Source organism: Atractosteus spatula, chromosome 11 (assembly GCF_055471065.1).
Source record: "Atractosteus spatula isolate fAtrSpa1 chromosome 11, fAtrSpa1.hap1, whole genome shotgun sequence".
In the NCBI taxonomy this organism is placed as follows: Eukaryota; Metazoa; Chordata; class Actinopteri; order Semionotiformes; family Lepisosteidae; genus Atractosteus; species Atractosteus spatula.
The window spans coordinates 34546650-34560197 of NC_142716.1; the positions used below are offsets into that span (position 1 = coordinate 34546650).

At 52.9% G+C, this 13548-nt stretch overlaps 1 protein-coding gene across 2 annotated transcripts; it reads left to right on the forward strand.

The window, feature by feature from the left end:
• The first annotated feature begins 729 nt into the window (after positions 1-729).
• On the forward strand, positions 730-13029 carry zyg11 (zyg-11 family member, cell cycle regulator). Of its 2 annotated transcripts, XM_088926571.1 has the most exons (15): positions 730-1033; positions 2453-2618; positions 3559-4316; positions 5241-5381; positions 6250-6426; positions 7116-7180; positions 7668-7767; positions 8415-8465; positions 8674-8835; positions 9057-9104; positions 9796-9993; positions 10339-10391; positions 10676-10773; positions 11249-11467; positions 12104-13029. In XM_088926571.1, the coding sequence occupies exons 1-14, from the start codon at positions 1031-1033 to the stop codon at positions 11428-11430; spliced, it is 2202 nt and encodes a 733-aa protein (XP_088782697.1). In that variant the 5' UTR covers positions 730-1030; the 3' UTR covers positions 11431-11467; positions 12104-13029. The 2 variants fall into 2 exon arrangements, with proteins under 2 accessions (XP_088782697.1, XP_088782698.1); XM_088926572.1 differs by lacking the exon at positions 9057-9104 and having other exon boundaries at positions 12104-12749.
• The last annotated feature ends 519 nt before the right edge of the window (positions 13030-13548 follow it).

Consider the following 13548-nt stretch of genomic DNA (forward strand, 5'->3'; position numbering starts at 1 on the left):
TGACAAGGAATCCATGATAACGGTTCTGTGGTTCATGTTGGGCCACCGGGCCAGAAGGAGTCGAAGCAGCATTTTTTTTTTCCAGCCACCGCCGTGATGGAAAACATACAGTAGCATTTTGAGGTGTAACATGCTGTGACCTGAAAACTGTCAGTGCCTGCACATCTCATAGGCAGCCACAACAACTCACCCAACACACATCATGGAGACAACAGTCACAGTGTACCGAGAGCATCTTTTTAGTATTGTGTTTGGCGATGCATTTCTATTGAACCTGAGTTCATTGAAAGTCAGCCCAAGAAGGAAAATTATGTACACTTCTCACTGTACTGATTGTATTGTATGTATTGTATTATTATTATTGTATCATTCGTTACACTGTGGCTGTGTTGTCTGTGTTAAGCTGCTGTTGCACTGCTGCCCCGTGATCACGGGATCAATAAAGTATCTATCTTATGTGAGAGAATGTGGCACCTCAATTAAGTTGTATCGAGGGCAGTGTGGGGACCTACATAAATGCTGCTGGATATACTTTCTTTTTCGTTAATCTCTGTCTTAGTCTTTAAAATCAATAGTTTTCAATTTATTACCTCGATATACCATTTCTCCCTGGAGGGAAGTCATTCTGTTTTAACAAATGATACAAGAGTACAACATCATGTGTGCAGCCATCACGCCCCCTCCCGTCCCTGCCTAAAACTACAAATACAGTCCCCGCCTTCGGCCCCCGGGTTACACTTCCTGTGCCACCAGCTTGTTTACCTGGGACGGTCTGGTCTCGTTTCCTCCTTCAGTGAGTGTGAGATGTTTAAAATGGAGATCGGAAGCAGTTATCCACATGGATGGGATTAAAAATCGCTGTCGATGCCGTAAACGCGACTGGCCTGGTTAACGGGAACAAATGTCAATCAAAAACAATCCAAGGAAGACTCTTTCACTAAAGCTGTGCGTTTATTTCTACCGCGCAGTATTTTACAAAGGTGTTTGCGGCGGCTGAACTCTACTGCCTTCGATCGGCGTTTTGAGAATCATGGTAGGTGTTTTTAAGGTATCCCTGTTTTTCATTACGAGTGTGAGAGGTTGTCTGGAGTAGAGCTTTAGCTCTGTGCATGATCAGTTCTCCGGTTTGAGAAGGATATGTCTTTGGCCTTTGCTCCCGCTGTTTCAGTGAATGGGGTCATTCTTGATGTTTCTAGAATAACTAACCTCTGTGTCTTGCGCAACAAATAAGGGTCACTAATCGCTTTCGATTTTGTTTGAGATGTATAGCAGAGAGGCCGTGGGACCTTTTCCCTCATTCTGTTTTGGACCGCGTACAGGCTGTTTTTGGCGCATTTAGGCGCCCGCACTATCCTCGCAAAGTCCGTGGACTCTCGGACTCAGGTGGAGGGCGATCTGCTCCGGAAAAAAATATTGCAGTGTCTGGAGAAACGATAACTCCTGCAACGATTATTATCCCGTTTGGAAATGTGTCTGGTGATTCACCGCAGTGCTGTAACCCCTGAGCTGCCTTTCTCGTTTAATATGATGGGCTCTGGAGCTCAAAGATACAGTTGACAATTTCAAAGAAGTACAGTAGGTCCTTCTTTGTCGGCTTTCGGGAAACTTTAAAACGTATTTTGTTACGCCACTCCACAGATGCACAGAGTCTAGCTGTGCTGGTGATTCAGCATTATTAAAAATCATTCTACTAAACCGCATCCCTGTCAGACGACTTTTCCGATATATATGATATACGATAGACATAGAAAGAGAGCAACCATTAGCCAGATATACCCGTGTGCAGAAGTGTGAAAAATTGAATACAATACAGCCCCGACAACGATTACAGCCATATTTTTAAATGGGCTGCAATGTCTGTGCTCGTTGGTTTTCAGGGTCACTTTATTAAAAGATACATTTATTCTAAGTAAATTCGTATGTTAATTGAAAGGTGTGAGGGGAGGCAGCGAGAGTTGGAGGTGAGCTTAGTGTTCAGGGCGACAGCAGGGTGTTACTGTCCTGCAAGCTGCAGTGGACGCTGTCCTTAGGCTTGGCAGGAAAACGCCCTGTTTGAACTGCACACGGGTGTGTATAGACACTGTAAAAGGACCTTTCACTTTCTGTATGGAGCGACGGCGATTAATACAGTGTGTGGTACTTCCTGCTGGGGCACTGTGCTCCACCGCAGTGTCACAGCACAGGGGCTCACAGAGACCGGCTGCCGAGAGAGGGAAGACGGGTGGGAAAGGCAGGCAGGTTGCGATGCAATGTGTACTTCACAGAGCCGTGTGGTCGTTGGTGGACAACTGAACGTGCTTCTCTGCACGTCCCTGGAGTACGATTATTAACCTGGGGACGAAACACAAATAACTTCCTCACCTCACGCTGATAGGAGCCCAAGCGTACGTCAGTCAGCGTGTGAGTCTGCACTTGTATTTTACCTGCATGGGATTTTGGTCGCCCCCTACAGGAGGAGGCCTCCCCTGCGTCCCTCACGGACCTCTGCCTGAGCTTCCTGGCCCACTCCCTGGAGCGGTTCTGCCTGGAGCGTGCGGACGGCTCGCTTTGTCTGCGCGAGACGCTCGTCTTCCCCCAGGAGCTTGCAGGCCAGCTCCTGCGCAAGATGGCGGTTGAAGGTAAGGGGCAGAGGGGGGAGGGCCGGTCCGTCTGAACAGTGAATGAGGACAGTGGAAATAAGATTCCCGCTGCACAGGGGTTCGAGCTGAGCTCCAGGTCAGGTTTCTGCTTGGGACACCGTCTGTGGGGAGTCTGCATGTTCTCTCTGGCTGCATGGGTTTGCTCCCATTTGCCCAGAGAGACGTACTGGCCGGGTTAATTGGTGCTGCTGGGATAGGCTCCGAGTTGTTGCCGTCCTTACCAGGAATAAGCAGCTTTGGCATAATGGATATAATGGATGGCTGTTTCAATTAAAAAAAAAATGTTGAGTTTCAGATTCCTTGGTGTAGATTCTATAGCTTCTGAAACTTGTATAGGACAGCCAAGCAGTGGACGTTATCCCCACTAGAACAACTATCCAATCGAAAAGTCACAGATCCTATTGTGGCACAGGAGGTCACAAGGTCTTCTGATTGGTATTTACCAAAAACCATTCTTAACTGGACCACTGCGACATTGGTTTCACTGGTCTCAAAGGATTTTTTGCCTGCACCCCCAAAGCAGCTCTGTCAGTTCGTCTGGTTCCTCATTTGCTTATGTATCTGGTTTTGCGTGTTCGTTTCCCTAGTTCTACAACACTGCTTTAGCGCTGTTTTTAGTTGCAAAACGTGAAAGAGGTTTTCCCTGGAGCGTCTCTCGGAACGAGATCGGTCTCTTTCAGGACGGGGCAGCACGGTGTCGGCAGGCAGGAGGGAGGGACGCTCTCTGCGTAGCGTGTGTGTTCTTGGTCCCACTTCAGTTGTCCTCTCCTAGGGAGCACTGAATTGTTTTGTAGAAGGCAAAAATGGTCCCAGAGGCAGGCTATCGGGGAAGAGGTGTCCGCGATGAGGAAGGTAGTTGTGGTGGTCGTGCAGGGAGAGTTTCTCGGTGCCGGAGCCCACGTGTGCGTTCTGCCCGCAGGCCTGCTGAACGACAGCACGGTGGGCATCTTCCGCAGCGCGCAGCACCTGCGCCTGCGCCGGGCCTTCATCCGCAGGGCCCGCATCTCGGCCGAGGCCTTCCGCCGCGCGCTCTGCCCCCACCGCCTGCTGGAGCTGGACGCGGCCGGGGTCAACGCCGACCTCACCATCGCCGACATCCTGCGCGGGCTGGCCGCCAGCAAGGAGGCGCGCGAGGGCCTGCAGCGGCTGGTGCTGACCGGCCTGACCATGTCGCTGGAGGAGCCCTCGCGCCGCTGCTTCAGCGCGCTGCCCGGCCTGCGCTCCCTCTCCCTGGCCAACGTGGACTTCTACGACCAGGGCCTGGCCGACGTGTGCGCCCTGCCGCGCCTGGAGAGCCTGGACATCTCCAACACCTCCGTCACCAACCTGGGCCCGCTGCTGGGCTGCCGCGCGCGCCTGCGCTCCCTCACCATGCACCAGATGAAGCGGCTGGAGATGAGCACGGCGCAGCTGCTGGACGTGCTGGCGCAGCTGGACGGCCTGCAGCACCTGGACATCTCCGACGACAAGCAGTTCACCTCCGACGTGGCGCGCCAGCTGCTGGAGCGGCCCGGCATCCTGCCCCGCCTGGCCTCGCTCGACGTCTCGGGCAGGAAGCAGGTGACGGACGCCGCCGTGGTGGCCTTCGTCCAGCAGCGGCCCGCCATGCAGTTCGTGGGGCTGCTGGCCACTGACGCCGGGTTCTGCGACTTCCTGTCCGGCGAGGGCACCCTAAAGGTGAGGAGGGGCCCGCGCTTTCGAGCCAATTTCCCCTGCTCGGTTCAGGCCAGGGTCGTCGAGTGACTGCTTTATTAAGACCTCTGCAGACCGCTGTTCCTGTGCTCGGTGGCCGGTTTCAAAAGGGCTCGACTGCAGATTTGCTGCTGTGCAGCAGTTTGGTAACCTGAGCTCATGTCCATGCTCTCCTCAACTGGCTTACAGAGTAGCTTATCAATTACAAAGCCAATTACGATCACTTTATTATATTAGCCCTATACAATTTCTTGCATTAGGAATTTGACTTTTCGCATACACCAGCTTGCTCTCCATGAGACACACAGACGGGGAGAGAAGCTTGGGTTCAGAGCACAGGGTCGACCATTGTACAGTGCCCCTGCAGCAGTTGGGGTTAAGGGCCTTGCTCAGGGCCTCTGCCGGCTGTGGGATTTGAACCGGCAACCTTCCAGCCACAGGCACATATCCTTAGCCACAGAGCCACTGCTCCGCCCCATCAGTTGCCACCTTATGTCTCCTGAATCAGTGCTTAATAATTAGACGATCGATTAATCAGGTCCTGGCAGGGGTGGGAGAGAGTCTGACATTCCACGCACCTGCGACAGGGAGAAACTGGTCTGGGCTTGGGAAGATCTGATAGGCTGACTGATGCCAGGTTGACGGGCAAGTTCTCTAAGTGATGAAGAAGTTCTCTGCAGTGACAACCAGGGGAGACGGAGGAAGGCCTGGGCTGAGGACCGCTGACGTAGTTCAGAAAGTCTCGGCAGGTACCTGAAAGGTGTTCAGCTGCTGTACTCCGGAGACCTGGTACACCGGCTGCACTTCAAGGCGATACAGTCTGCGTCGGGTTGTTGGCTCGTTTGCGCAGGAATGAGACGGACTGCGCGAGGATTAAAGGCTGGCCTGTTTCTCTCCGTGTCCCGCCAGGTGACGGGGGAGGCCAACGAGCGGCAGATCTGCGAGGCCCTGCGGCGCTACAGCGAGCGGGAGTGCTTCGTGCGCGAGGCGCTGTTCCACCTCTTCAGCCTGACACACGTCATGGAGAAGCCGCGGCCCGACATCCTGAAGGTGAACGGGGGTCTCGCGCACGGCCTGGCTGTGTCGAACGGGGGGGAATCGTGTGTGTGTGTGTGTGTGTGTGTGTGTGTGTGTGTGTGGCACAGCACCAAGCATGAAAAGGAGCAAACACTGACACATCTACATCAGGTCCTGCATGGTATGTGTCCTTCAGTCAGTGTTGTGGGGAAGTGGATTGTGCCACTGTATGTGTGCGAGTGTGTGTGGGGGGTTATTTGTGTTTTAATATTTGATAATCCAGTACTGGTTCCACATTTAACATAAAAGTACTATGACCATTAACTAGCATGTATGTTTTGGCATCTTGAACACTGAGCACATAGAACAGCCTCTATAGTTCATGATCTTAATGTGAACTCTGCCCCTGAAAGCTCACTAAACAAGGACATAGAATCATAAACTCCAGCGAGGGAGTCTTCCTGATCCTCCGTCATCTTGTCAAGCAGTGCACGCTGAGCCCTGTGGCTCCGACGTCACAGGTTTGAGTCCAGGCTGCCCTCTAGTGGCCGAAAGAACTGCTGGGGATGTGTGGGCGTGAGCTGCCAAGGTTGTTCTCCTCCTGCCACACAGCGCCTGTGGGTTGCGGTGTCATTAAGACACTCGTCGATCCCCCGGCTGCTGCAGACTCTCCTGTGAAGCACGTGGAGCTCTCGGTGTCTTCAAGATGACATGGCCGACGGTGGGGGAGGAGGGGGGGTCCGCACTGCTTGCACACAGGTCCTCTGGGCTGTGAGTGTTCCAGCAGTGAGCTGGCTGGTTGAACAGTCTGCACTTTGGGGTTGTAGGGAGGAAAAAGAAGGATGATTCCAGACTGAGCTCTGTGTTAACTCCTTGCCGGCCGGCCTGTCTGTCTGCGCAGCTGGTGGTGGCCGGGATGCAGAACCACCCGATGACCCTGCACGTCCAGCTGGCGGCGAGCGCCTGCGTCTTCAACCTGACCAAGCAGGACCTGGCGGCGGGGATGCCCGTCCGCCTGCTGGGCACCGTCACGCAGCTGCTGCTGGAGGCCATGAGGAACTTCCCCAACCACCAGCAGGTACCGCCTCCGCTGCTCAGGCGCGGGCAGTGTAAGACTCTGAGGGGATGGCTCTGTGCGTGCTCGGAGCCGGCGGGCGCAGGGAGAGTTTCCCTCGTCACTCGCGTCAAGCACAGATACCCCAGCCGCTCTGTCAGCTGCATGCACACTGCACGCTGCTGCGGGCTAGGCTTCGTACACTCGCAGGCTTTGATGCATGTATTGAACCCGGGATGCTGTGCATTGGTTCATTGGTTCATTGGTGCATTGGTTCCAGCGTGTCCCACAGGCACATGTTCAGGGTTCAGGTCTTGAGCAGGACACTCGTGGCTGAACTGTCCCGTTCTCATCTCTCAAGTAAGCTGCTGGGACTCTGCTTGGCATCACTGCAAGCAAGTACACCCGAGGTGTTGCTCCAACACACTGATGGCACAAAGCTTTCGTTTTCTTGATAAACGGGACATATTGGGTTTTTTTATTGTAACTTTCCAGATCTTCACCTGGCTTGACATTCAACAGGTTATATGGACTCATCTATGGACTCGGCAACGGTCCGAGTCACACGAGTGTGTTGCAGTCCAGTCTAACCCATACTGCACACAGTCCGGTGTTGTACACGCATATACTCACGCGTAGCCAAGAGACAGTCCTCTCTGTCCCACACTCACTAGTCCTTCTCAGTGACAGCTTGTGTTGCCTTTCCTCTCCAGCTGCAGAAAAACTGCCTGCTCTCTCTCTGCAGCGACAGAATACTACAGGAGGTGCCCTTCAACAGGTGAGCCCAGTTGATTAGTTCATCTCTATCCAGTCAGTCCCAGCCAACGCTAATCCACCTCTGACCAGCCCTGTCCAGCCCAGCTCCTGCCTTTCTTCTGGACACCTCACTGTATCCACACCATATACCTCCTTCTAGCTTATGTATCTCCATGTATCTTGTACCACTTCAGAGTTAACCATTTTAGCCTTTGAGAGACTAGGAGGGAACCTGATCCAGTTATTCAAAATCCTCTAGGGTGTTGACAGTCAACCCAGCAGGCTCCTTCAGAAACAGCAGTGAGGACTCAAGTGAAAATAACATAGACGTGCATTTAAAACCAAGAATAAGGGGCACATATTCACACAAAGGCTTCTTAAAGTGTCGAACAAGCTGTACAGCCATGTTGTTGAAGCCAGTACCTTGACATCTTTCAAGAAACAGCTGGAAGAGATCCTCAGATCAATTTGGTACTAATTGGCCTAATTTACATTCTCCTGTTGCACAGGTTTGAAGCTGCCAAGTTGGTGATGCAGTGGCTGTGCAACCATGAGGACCAGAACATGCAGAGGATGGCTGTAGCCATCATCTCCATCCTCGCAGCCAAGGTGAGCCGAGCTGAGGGAGAGGCAGTGGGTGCATTGGCCAATGGGGCAAGAGGAGGCCGGGGGAGGGAGACGCTTTGGCCAATGGGGCGAGAGGAGCCCGGGGGAGGGAGACGCGTTGGCCAATGGGGCGAGAGGAGCCCGGGGGAGGGAGACGCGTTGGCCAACGGGGCGAGAGGAGCCCGGGGGAGGGAGACGCGTTGGCCAGTGGGGCGAGTGGAGCCCGGGGGAGGGAGACGCGTTGGCCAGTGGGGCGAGTGGAGCCCGGGGGAGGGAGACGCGTTGGCCAACGGGGCGAGAGGAGCCCGGGGGAGGGAGACGCGTTGGCCAACGGGGCGAGAGGAGCCCGGGGGAGGGAGACGCGTTGGCCAGTGGGGCGAGAGGAGCCCGGGGGAGGGAGACGCGTTGGCCAGTGGGGCGAGTGGAGCCCGGGGGAGGGAGACGCGTTGGCCAGTGGGGCGAGTGGAGCCCGGGGGAGGGAGACGCGTTGGCCAGTGGGGCGAGGGGAGCCCGGGGGAGGGAACAGTGGGGGCCTGTATTCACCAGAGAGGCAGAGAGCTGGCGTGGGTGAGTGGTTCTAGAGGAGGAAGGGCGGCAGTGTCAGGAGAGGCTGGTTTTAAAATGTGTTCATGAGCTCTGTTTCTCCGCAGCTGTCTACAGAACAGACTGCGCAGCTGGGCGCAGAGCTATACATCGTCCGGGTGAGTGTATTGCAGTGTTGTGTGAGAAAAAAGAAACTGCTGGACCTGAATGTACACTGATTATCTGTATATTCGGACCTGATATATGTCAGGCCTATGTGTCTGTGTCATGTGTGGGTCTGGCACTGTCCCTGCTACTGTTGTCTGTCTTGTGTCACTATGTGTGCCGCGGTACGTCTGTGTGGCTGAGTGTGTTCTTTTCTCTCAGCAACTCCTCCATATCGTGCGTCAGAAGACGACACAGAGTCTAGTGGACACCACGCTGAAGTTCACACTTAGCGCGCTCTGGAACCTCACTGATGAGTCTCCTACAACCTGCCGGCACTTCATCGAGAACCAGGGGCTGGAGCTCTTCATGAAAGTGCTGGAGGTCAGTGACCTTTGACCCTGCACATACAGAGCCTGGACCAGGGGCTGGAGCTGTTCATGTGATAGTGATGGATACTAACACGTGGGTGTTTAGACACCACACCAACATACAGCTACATGCATTGTACAAGCACACCTAAAGCACACACAAACATTTGGACATCGCAAGAAAGGCAGTGCTGGGCCACACAGTTCTCTAACAACCTCTCTCCCTGCCCACAGTCCTTCCCCTCTGAGTCTTCCATACAGCAGAAGGTCCTGGGCCTGCTGGTGAGTCTGCGTATGTGTGTCACGTGGTTTTCTGCCTTAGCTCTTGACTGAGTAAACATTCAGATAAGGTGTTTAAAATTAGAAATATGACCAAAAGGACATTCAGTTCAGACAAAACCCAATAATTCCATTTGTCTGTTGAAACCTTTGAATATTTCATTGAGGTATTTTGAATCTGGGAGGTATTGCACATGGGCAGTAATGCCTTCACATCCAATTAAAATGCCACTTCCTGGTAAAGAAAGTCAAGCAGGGAGCTTGGGACGCCAGCTGTTTCATTTTGAACACTTTTCCTTTGCATTGCTGCTGTTATATTCATGTTCATGTACTAATGAGATTCATTTTTCAAAATGTGATCTTTAGAATGAACGCAAGCACTAAATGTACAGTCTGAAGCCTGGGGCTGACTGAGCAGCCTGAAAGGGCTCAGTGTGCCACACAGCTGCCCAAGAGGAGCAAAGAATGGAAAGACTATCCAGCATCAAGCCCAGTTATGTTTTAGACTAGTTTATTTGTTAAATTAGTGTAATGCATTTAGTCCTGCCTTGTTTGTAAAAGGCGAAAACGTGACGTGCTGTAGCATCATGCCCTGCATGCCGCCGCCGGCCCCATGCGGCACGTGGTCACTGCTGGCGTGAGGTGCCTTGCTGGTCCTCCCTGCTGATGGCGCCCCCTGGTGTCCTCTGTGCAGAACAACATCGCGGAGGTGCGGGAGCTGCACTCGGAGCTCATGTGCCAGAGCTTCGTCGGCCACATCCGCGAGCTGCTGCACAGCCCCGAGGTGGAGGTCAGCTACTTCGCCGCGGGGATCCTGGCCCACCTGACCTCGCGGGGGGAGGCCGCCTGGACGCTGGGGCTTTCTCTGCGCTCCGACCTGCTGCAGCAACTGGTAACCCCGAAACCTACCAGTTCCTCATGGGACCAGAGCGCCCAGTTAACAGTCATGTCCCACACAGCGCATTAATCCAGGGGTCACCAGCAGCAACACTTGGACTTGGACTCCATACTTGGATCCTCCTTATTAAGTCCTGAAATGATCCTTAATTGCTTAATTAACACAGGCTCACTTCTGTAATTAAGGTTGACCACCCATACAGCACCGTATTGTAATTAAAGCTTTCTGACATGTTAAGTCACTCCTGGCGCTGCAGTGCCTGCAGTGTCTTCTAAACGGACCAGCTGTAAAGACGAAGGGTGTGGAAGCCTGACTGTTTGTGTCTCCTGTCCCTCGCAGCACTCGACCATCCTGAAGTGGCCCACGCCCGAGTGCGAGATGGTGGCGTACAGGTGAGCCTTGTGCTGACGGGCCCTGACCTGAGTTTCTCATCTTCTTCTCACCCCCCACCACCATGAAAATCGAAATGTCATTGCCTGTCTCCATTTCCTTGTCTGTGTTGGGTTCCTGGTTTTTCGTGCGTGCGGTAGTGCCGTCTCTCGGGTTCTGTTTGAAATGGACAGATACAACATGCCGCAGTGGTGCTGCCCCTTGTCTCTCCCACTTCCCTTCCTTCTCAGTTCTCCTCCCCTCCTCCCCCCATCATCTCATGCTCTCCGTCTCTCCTTGCCTCCAGGTCCTTTAACCCTTTTTTCCCCCTGCTGGAGTGTTCCCAGACACCTGGAGTGCAGCTGTGGGCGGCCTGGGCGATGCAACACGTCTGCAGTAAAAACGGTGAGGGCTTGCAGGCAGGCAGGGTGGTGACGGCGCCTCCTACAGGACGGGAGGAGTCCTGGCGCCATCTCCCACCAGGCCCGGGCTGCTCTGTGGGGCTTGCCAACATCCTGCCCAACGAGCGTGAATTTCTCACAGTCCCCCTTCCTGGAAATTTCAGTATTCCCAAAATAGAGACATTATGTCATTCAAAGCTTGGTGGCACGGCTGTGAATGAATCTACAGTGCTTACAAAACGAAAGAGTGCTGAATGTTATAGTAGGATATTCCTCTGAAGTAATAATGCAGTTTGTCCTTGAATCCAGCCCTGGTTATGTGCAGATTTCTCCTGGGAGGGAGTACCTGGAATCATATTACTCCCCAGGAAATCCTGCTCGGGCCCAGGAGCACGAACAGTCTGATGTTGCACGTGTGTGATGTGCCGCGTTGTAACTGAACGTTTGTCAAGCACTGTCCTCTGCCTGTCCTCCGCCAGCCCCGCGGTACTGCAGCATGCTGATCGAGGAGGGCGGCCTGCAGCAGCTGCACAGCATCACCGCCCACCCCCAGACCCACCCGGACGTGCGCCACCTGGCCGACAGCATCCTGGACAGCCTGGAGAGGCACCGCGTCCGCACGGGCCAGCCGGCACCCCCCCACTCCCCACGCCGGGCCTGAGCAGCCCCCCCAGAGAGTCCGGACAGCTCGGCGAGGGGTAAGGCCGCCCAACACCGCCCCCAGCCCTGCGTGCTCCTTCCTGCAGCAGTCTGGGATCGGGCACGCAGTTTGAAGCTCAGATATAAAGAGGAAGGAATCTTTTTAAACCTCCTCTTCTCTTCTCAAGGAAGGCACAGGACGATTATATTTTAGATGTCAAACTGATCAAAGAGGGCACTCTTGACATCACTCAGGTCCTCTAGTTAAAACACATTAACACTCTGCAAAAAGTGCTGAGGCTCCTAGAATCGGACTCACGCCTCTGGTAGGTCCTTGTGTGTGTTCCTATATCATCACCAGCTCTAGCCTCCTGCCTCCTCTCTGTGATTGGCTGTTCTCCGTGGCCAGGAGGGGCTGAGGCTTTTCGGCAACTCTCTGATAACGGCCGGAGGAAAATTCAGCCCCCCTGTTGGAGGTGCATAGATGCAGGTTGTTGCCCGTGCCTGCAGTGGCAAATGCAACAGCCTCACTCCTGTCGGCAACTACAGCCCATTTAAAGCTGACAATGATCAGCCAGTCTTGCTCTAAATGGTTTCTGAACACAAAGCGTCCGTCCCGTATCGCCCATCAGAGAGGCCCTGAGACAATGTGATACTCTGTGATGCTCACTGTTGCTTCTCTCTGCCTCTTCCAGAGGAGGAAAACCCGTGGGTAGGCCTGGGCTCTTCCCTGCTGGCGCCCCCTTTTGACAGCGTGAGGAAGTGGCTGACGATGCCCTGGACTCCTGCCAGCGCTGGGAGAACTCAGGAGACAGTCCTGCTTGGTCGAACCAGAACAGACACACAGTCATCTTTAGGGGCGTTACTGTAGACACTGTATGGCTGGCCTGGTGAGAGGAACTTAACCTTATTTATGAACAGATCACTTCAGCAATGATTGTTATTAATTTTTTTTTGCTATGAAAGCAAATGTGTATTAAAACTTTAGTAAAGGGTGGCTGAACAATAGGACCCCTGAATTCATATTCCTATACAAACGCATATAGGTGCATCTGAACCTTTGAGTGACATGGGTTTCTTGTGCAGTTTCCAACTTCTCAGTTAGCTGCTTTAGCTTTTTGCTGAGTTGCTAAAAAAGGCTGAACTGGACTTCAACACCTTTGCCTCCATCTTGGATGAGTGTGCACGTGCATGCTGATGTGTGAGTGGACACTTTTATTTGTATTTTCCTATCTGGACATTGTATAGTTTAAGAGAATCTTCCTATTAAGTTATATATATACATATAGTGACTAGTTTCATCCGGACACAAACTGCAATAAAATACAGGAGACATTATAATTATATACTGGTATAAATATATATGAAAGTGTTTTTTTTAAAAAGATGTATATTTATGTAAGTTTTAAATGGTGCCTTGTGTGTGTTTTGGTGCTAGACTGTGCGTCCCGTCTGTAATCGTGACAGTACCTGGAACAGCATGTCAGACATCTTTACATTCTTTTTAAAAAAAAAAAAGACTTCTTGCCAGACACGGTCCCTTTGAGCCGCATAGCTAGATGTAGTGAGCTTTTCCTCCTTTGTGCAATCTTGCATGCTAGAGAATAAAACGGCTTGTTTGCAATTTGTTAAATTCCAATTATGGAGACCGTGGATAAGCAGCTCACTGGACTGTGTGGATCACGGACTGAAAGCCTCCCACCATGGAGTTCACTACACTTTTAATCCATCGCTGCTCTCCCCCACAGTGCCACTGCATTGTTTATCGTTGCCAGTAAAAGCACCTTCGGAAAGCTAATTCTTAAGGACGGGCGCATGTACCAGGGAGAGCCTGTTGCCTCACCCAGCTGAATCGGTCCGCGATGCAGAATTCAGAGCAAGGGGTCACTTCGGTCCGTTCCTGGAGCCCCAGGTCCGATCACGGGGGAGTCGGGCTCGGATCCCGGAGGGCCAAGGTGTCTTTCCCGCTGAGCAGTCAGTTAAACGATAACATCATTTGTTTCTGAGATGCACGTAGGTAGCTTGTTTATTAAAATCTTTTGCTGTCGGTTCCTCAAAACATCCACTTTGTTAAAAGATCAGGAACTGACCTGGAGCCAGCCTCTGAAGCTCATTTTGCATTGCCACTGTGCACTGTGTG

What these genes read in the sequence shown, in the direction of transcription:
- zyg11 (XM_088926571.1), top strand. An exon ending in CGCGGCCCGACATCCTGAAG is followed by an intron (nt 5,382 to 6,249) that starts GTGAACGGGGGT and finishes CTGTCTGCGCAG; the next exon opens with CTGGTGGTGGCCGGGATGCA. An exon ending in CAGGAGGTGCCCTTCAACAG is followed by an intron (nt 7,181 to 7,667) that starts GTGAGCCCAGTT and finishes CCTGTTGCACAG; the next exon opens with GTTTGAAGCTGCCAAGTTGG.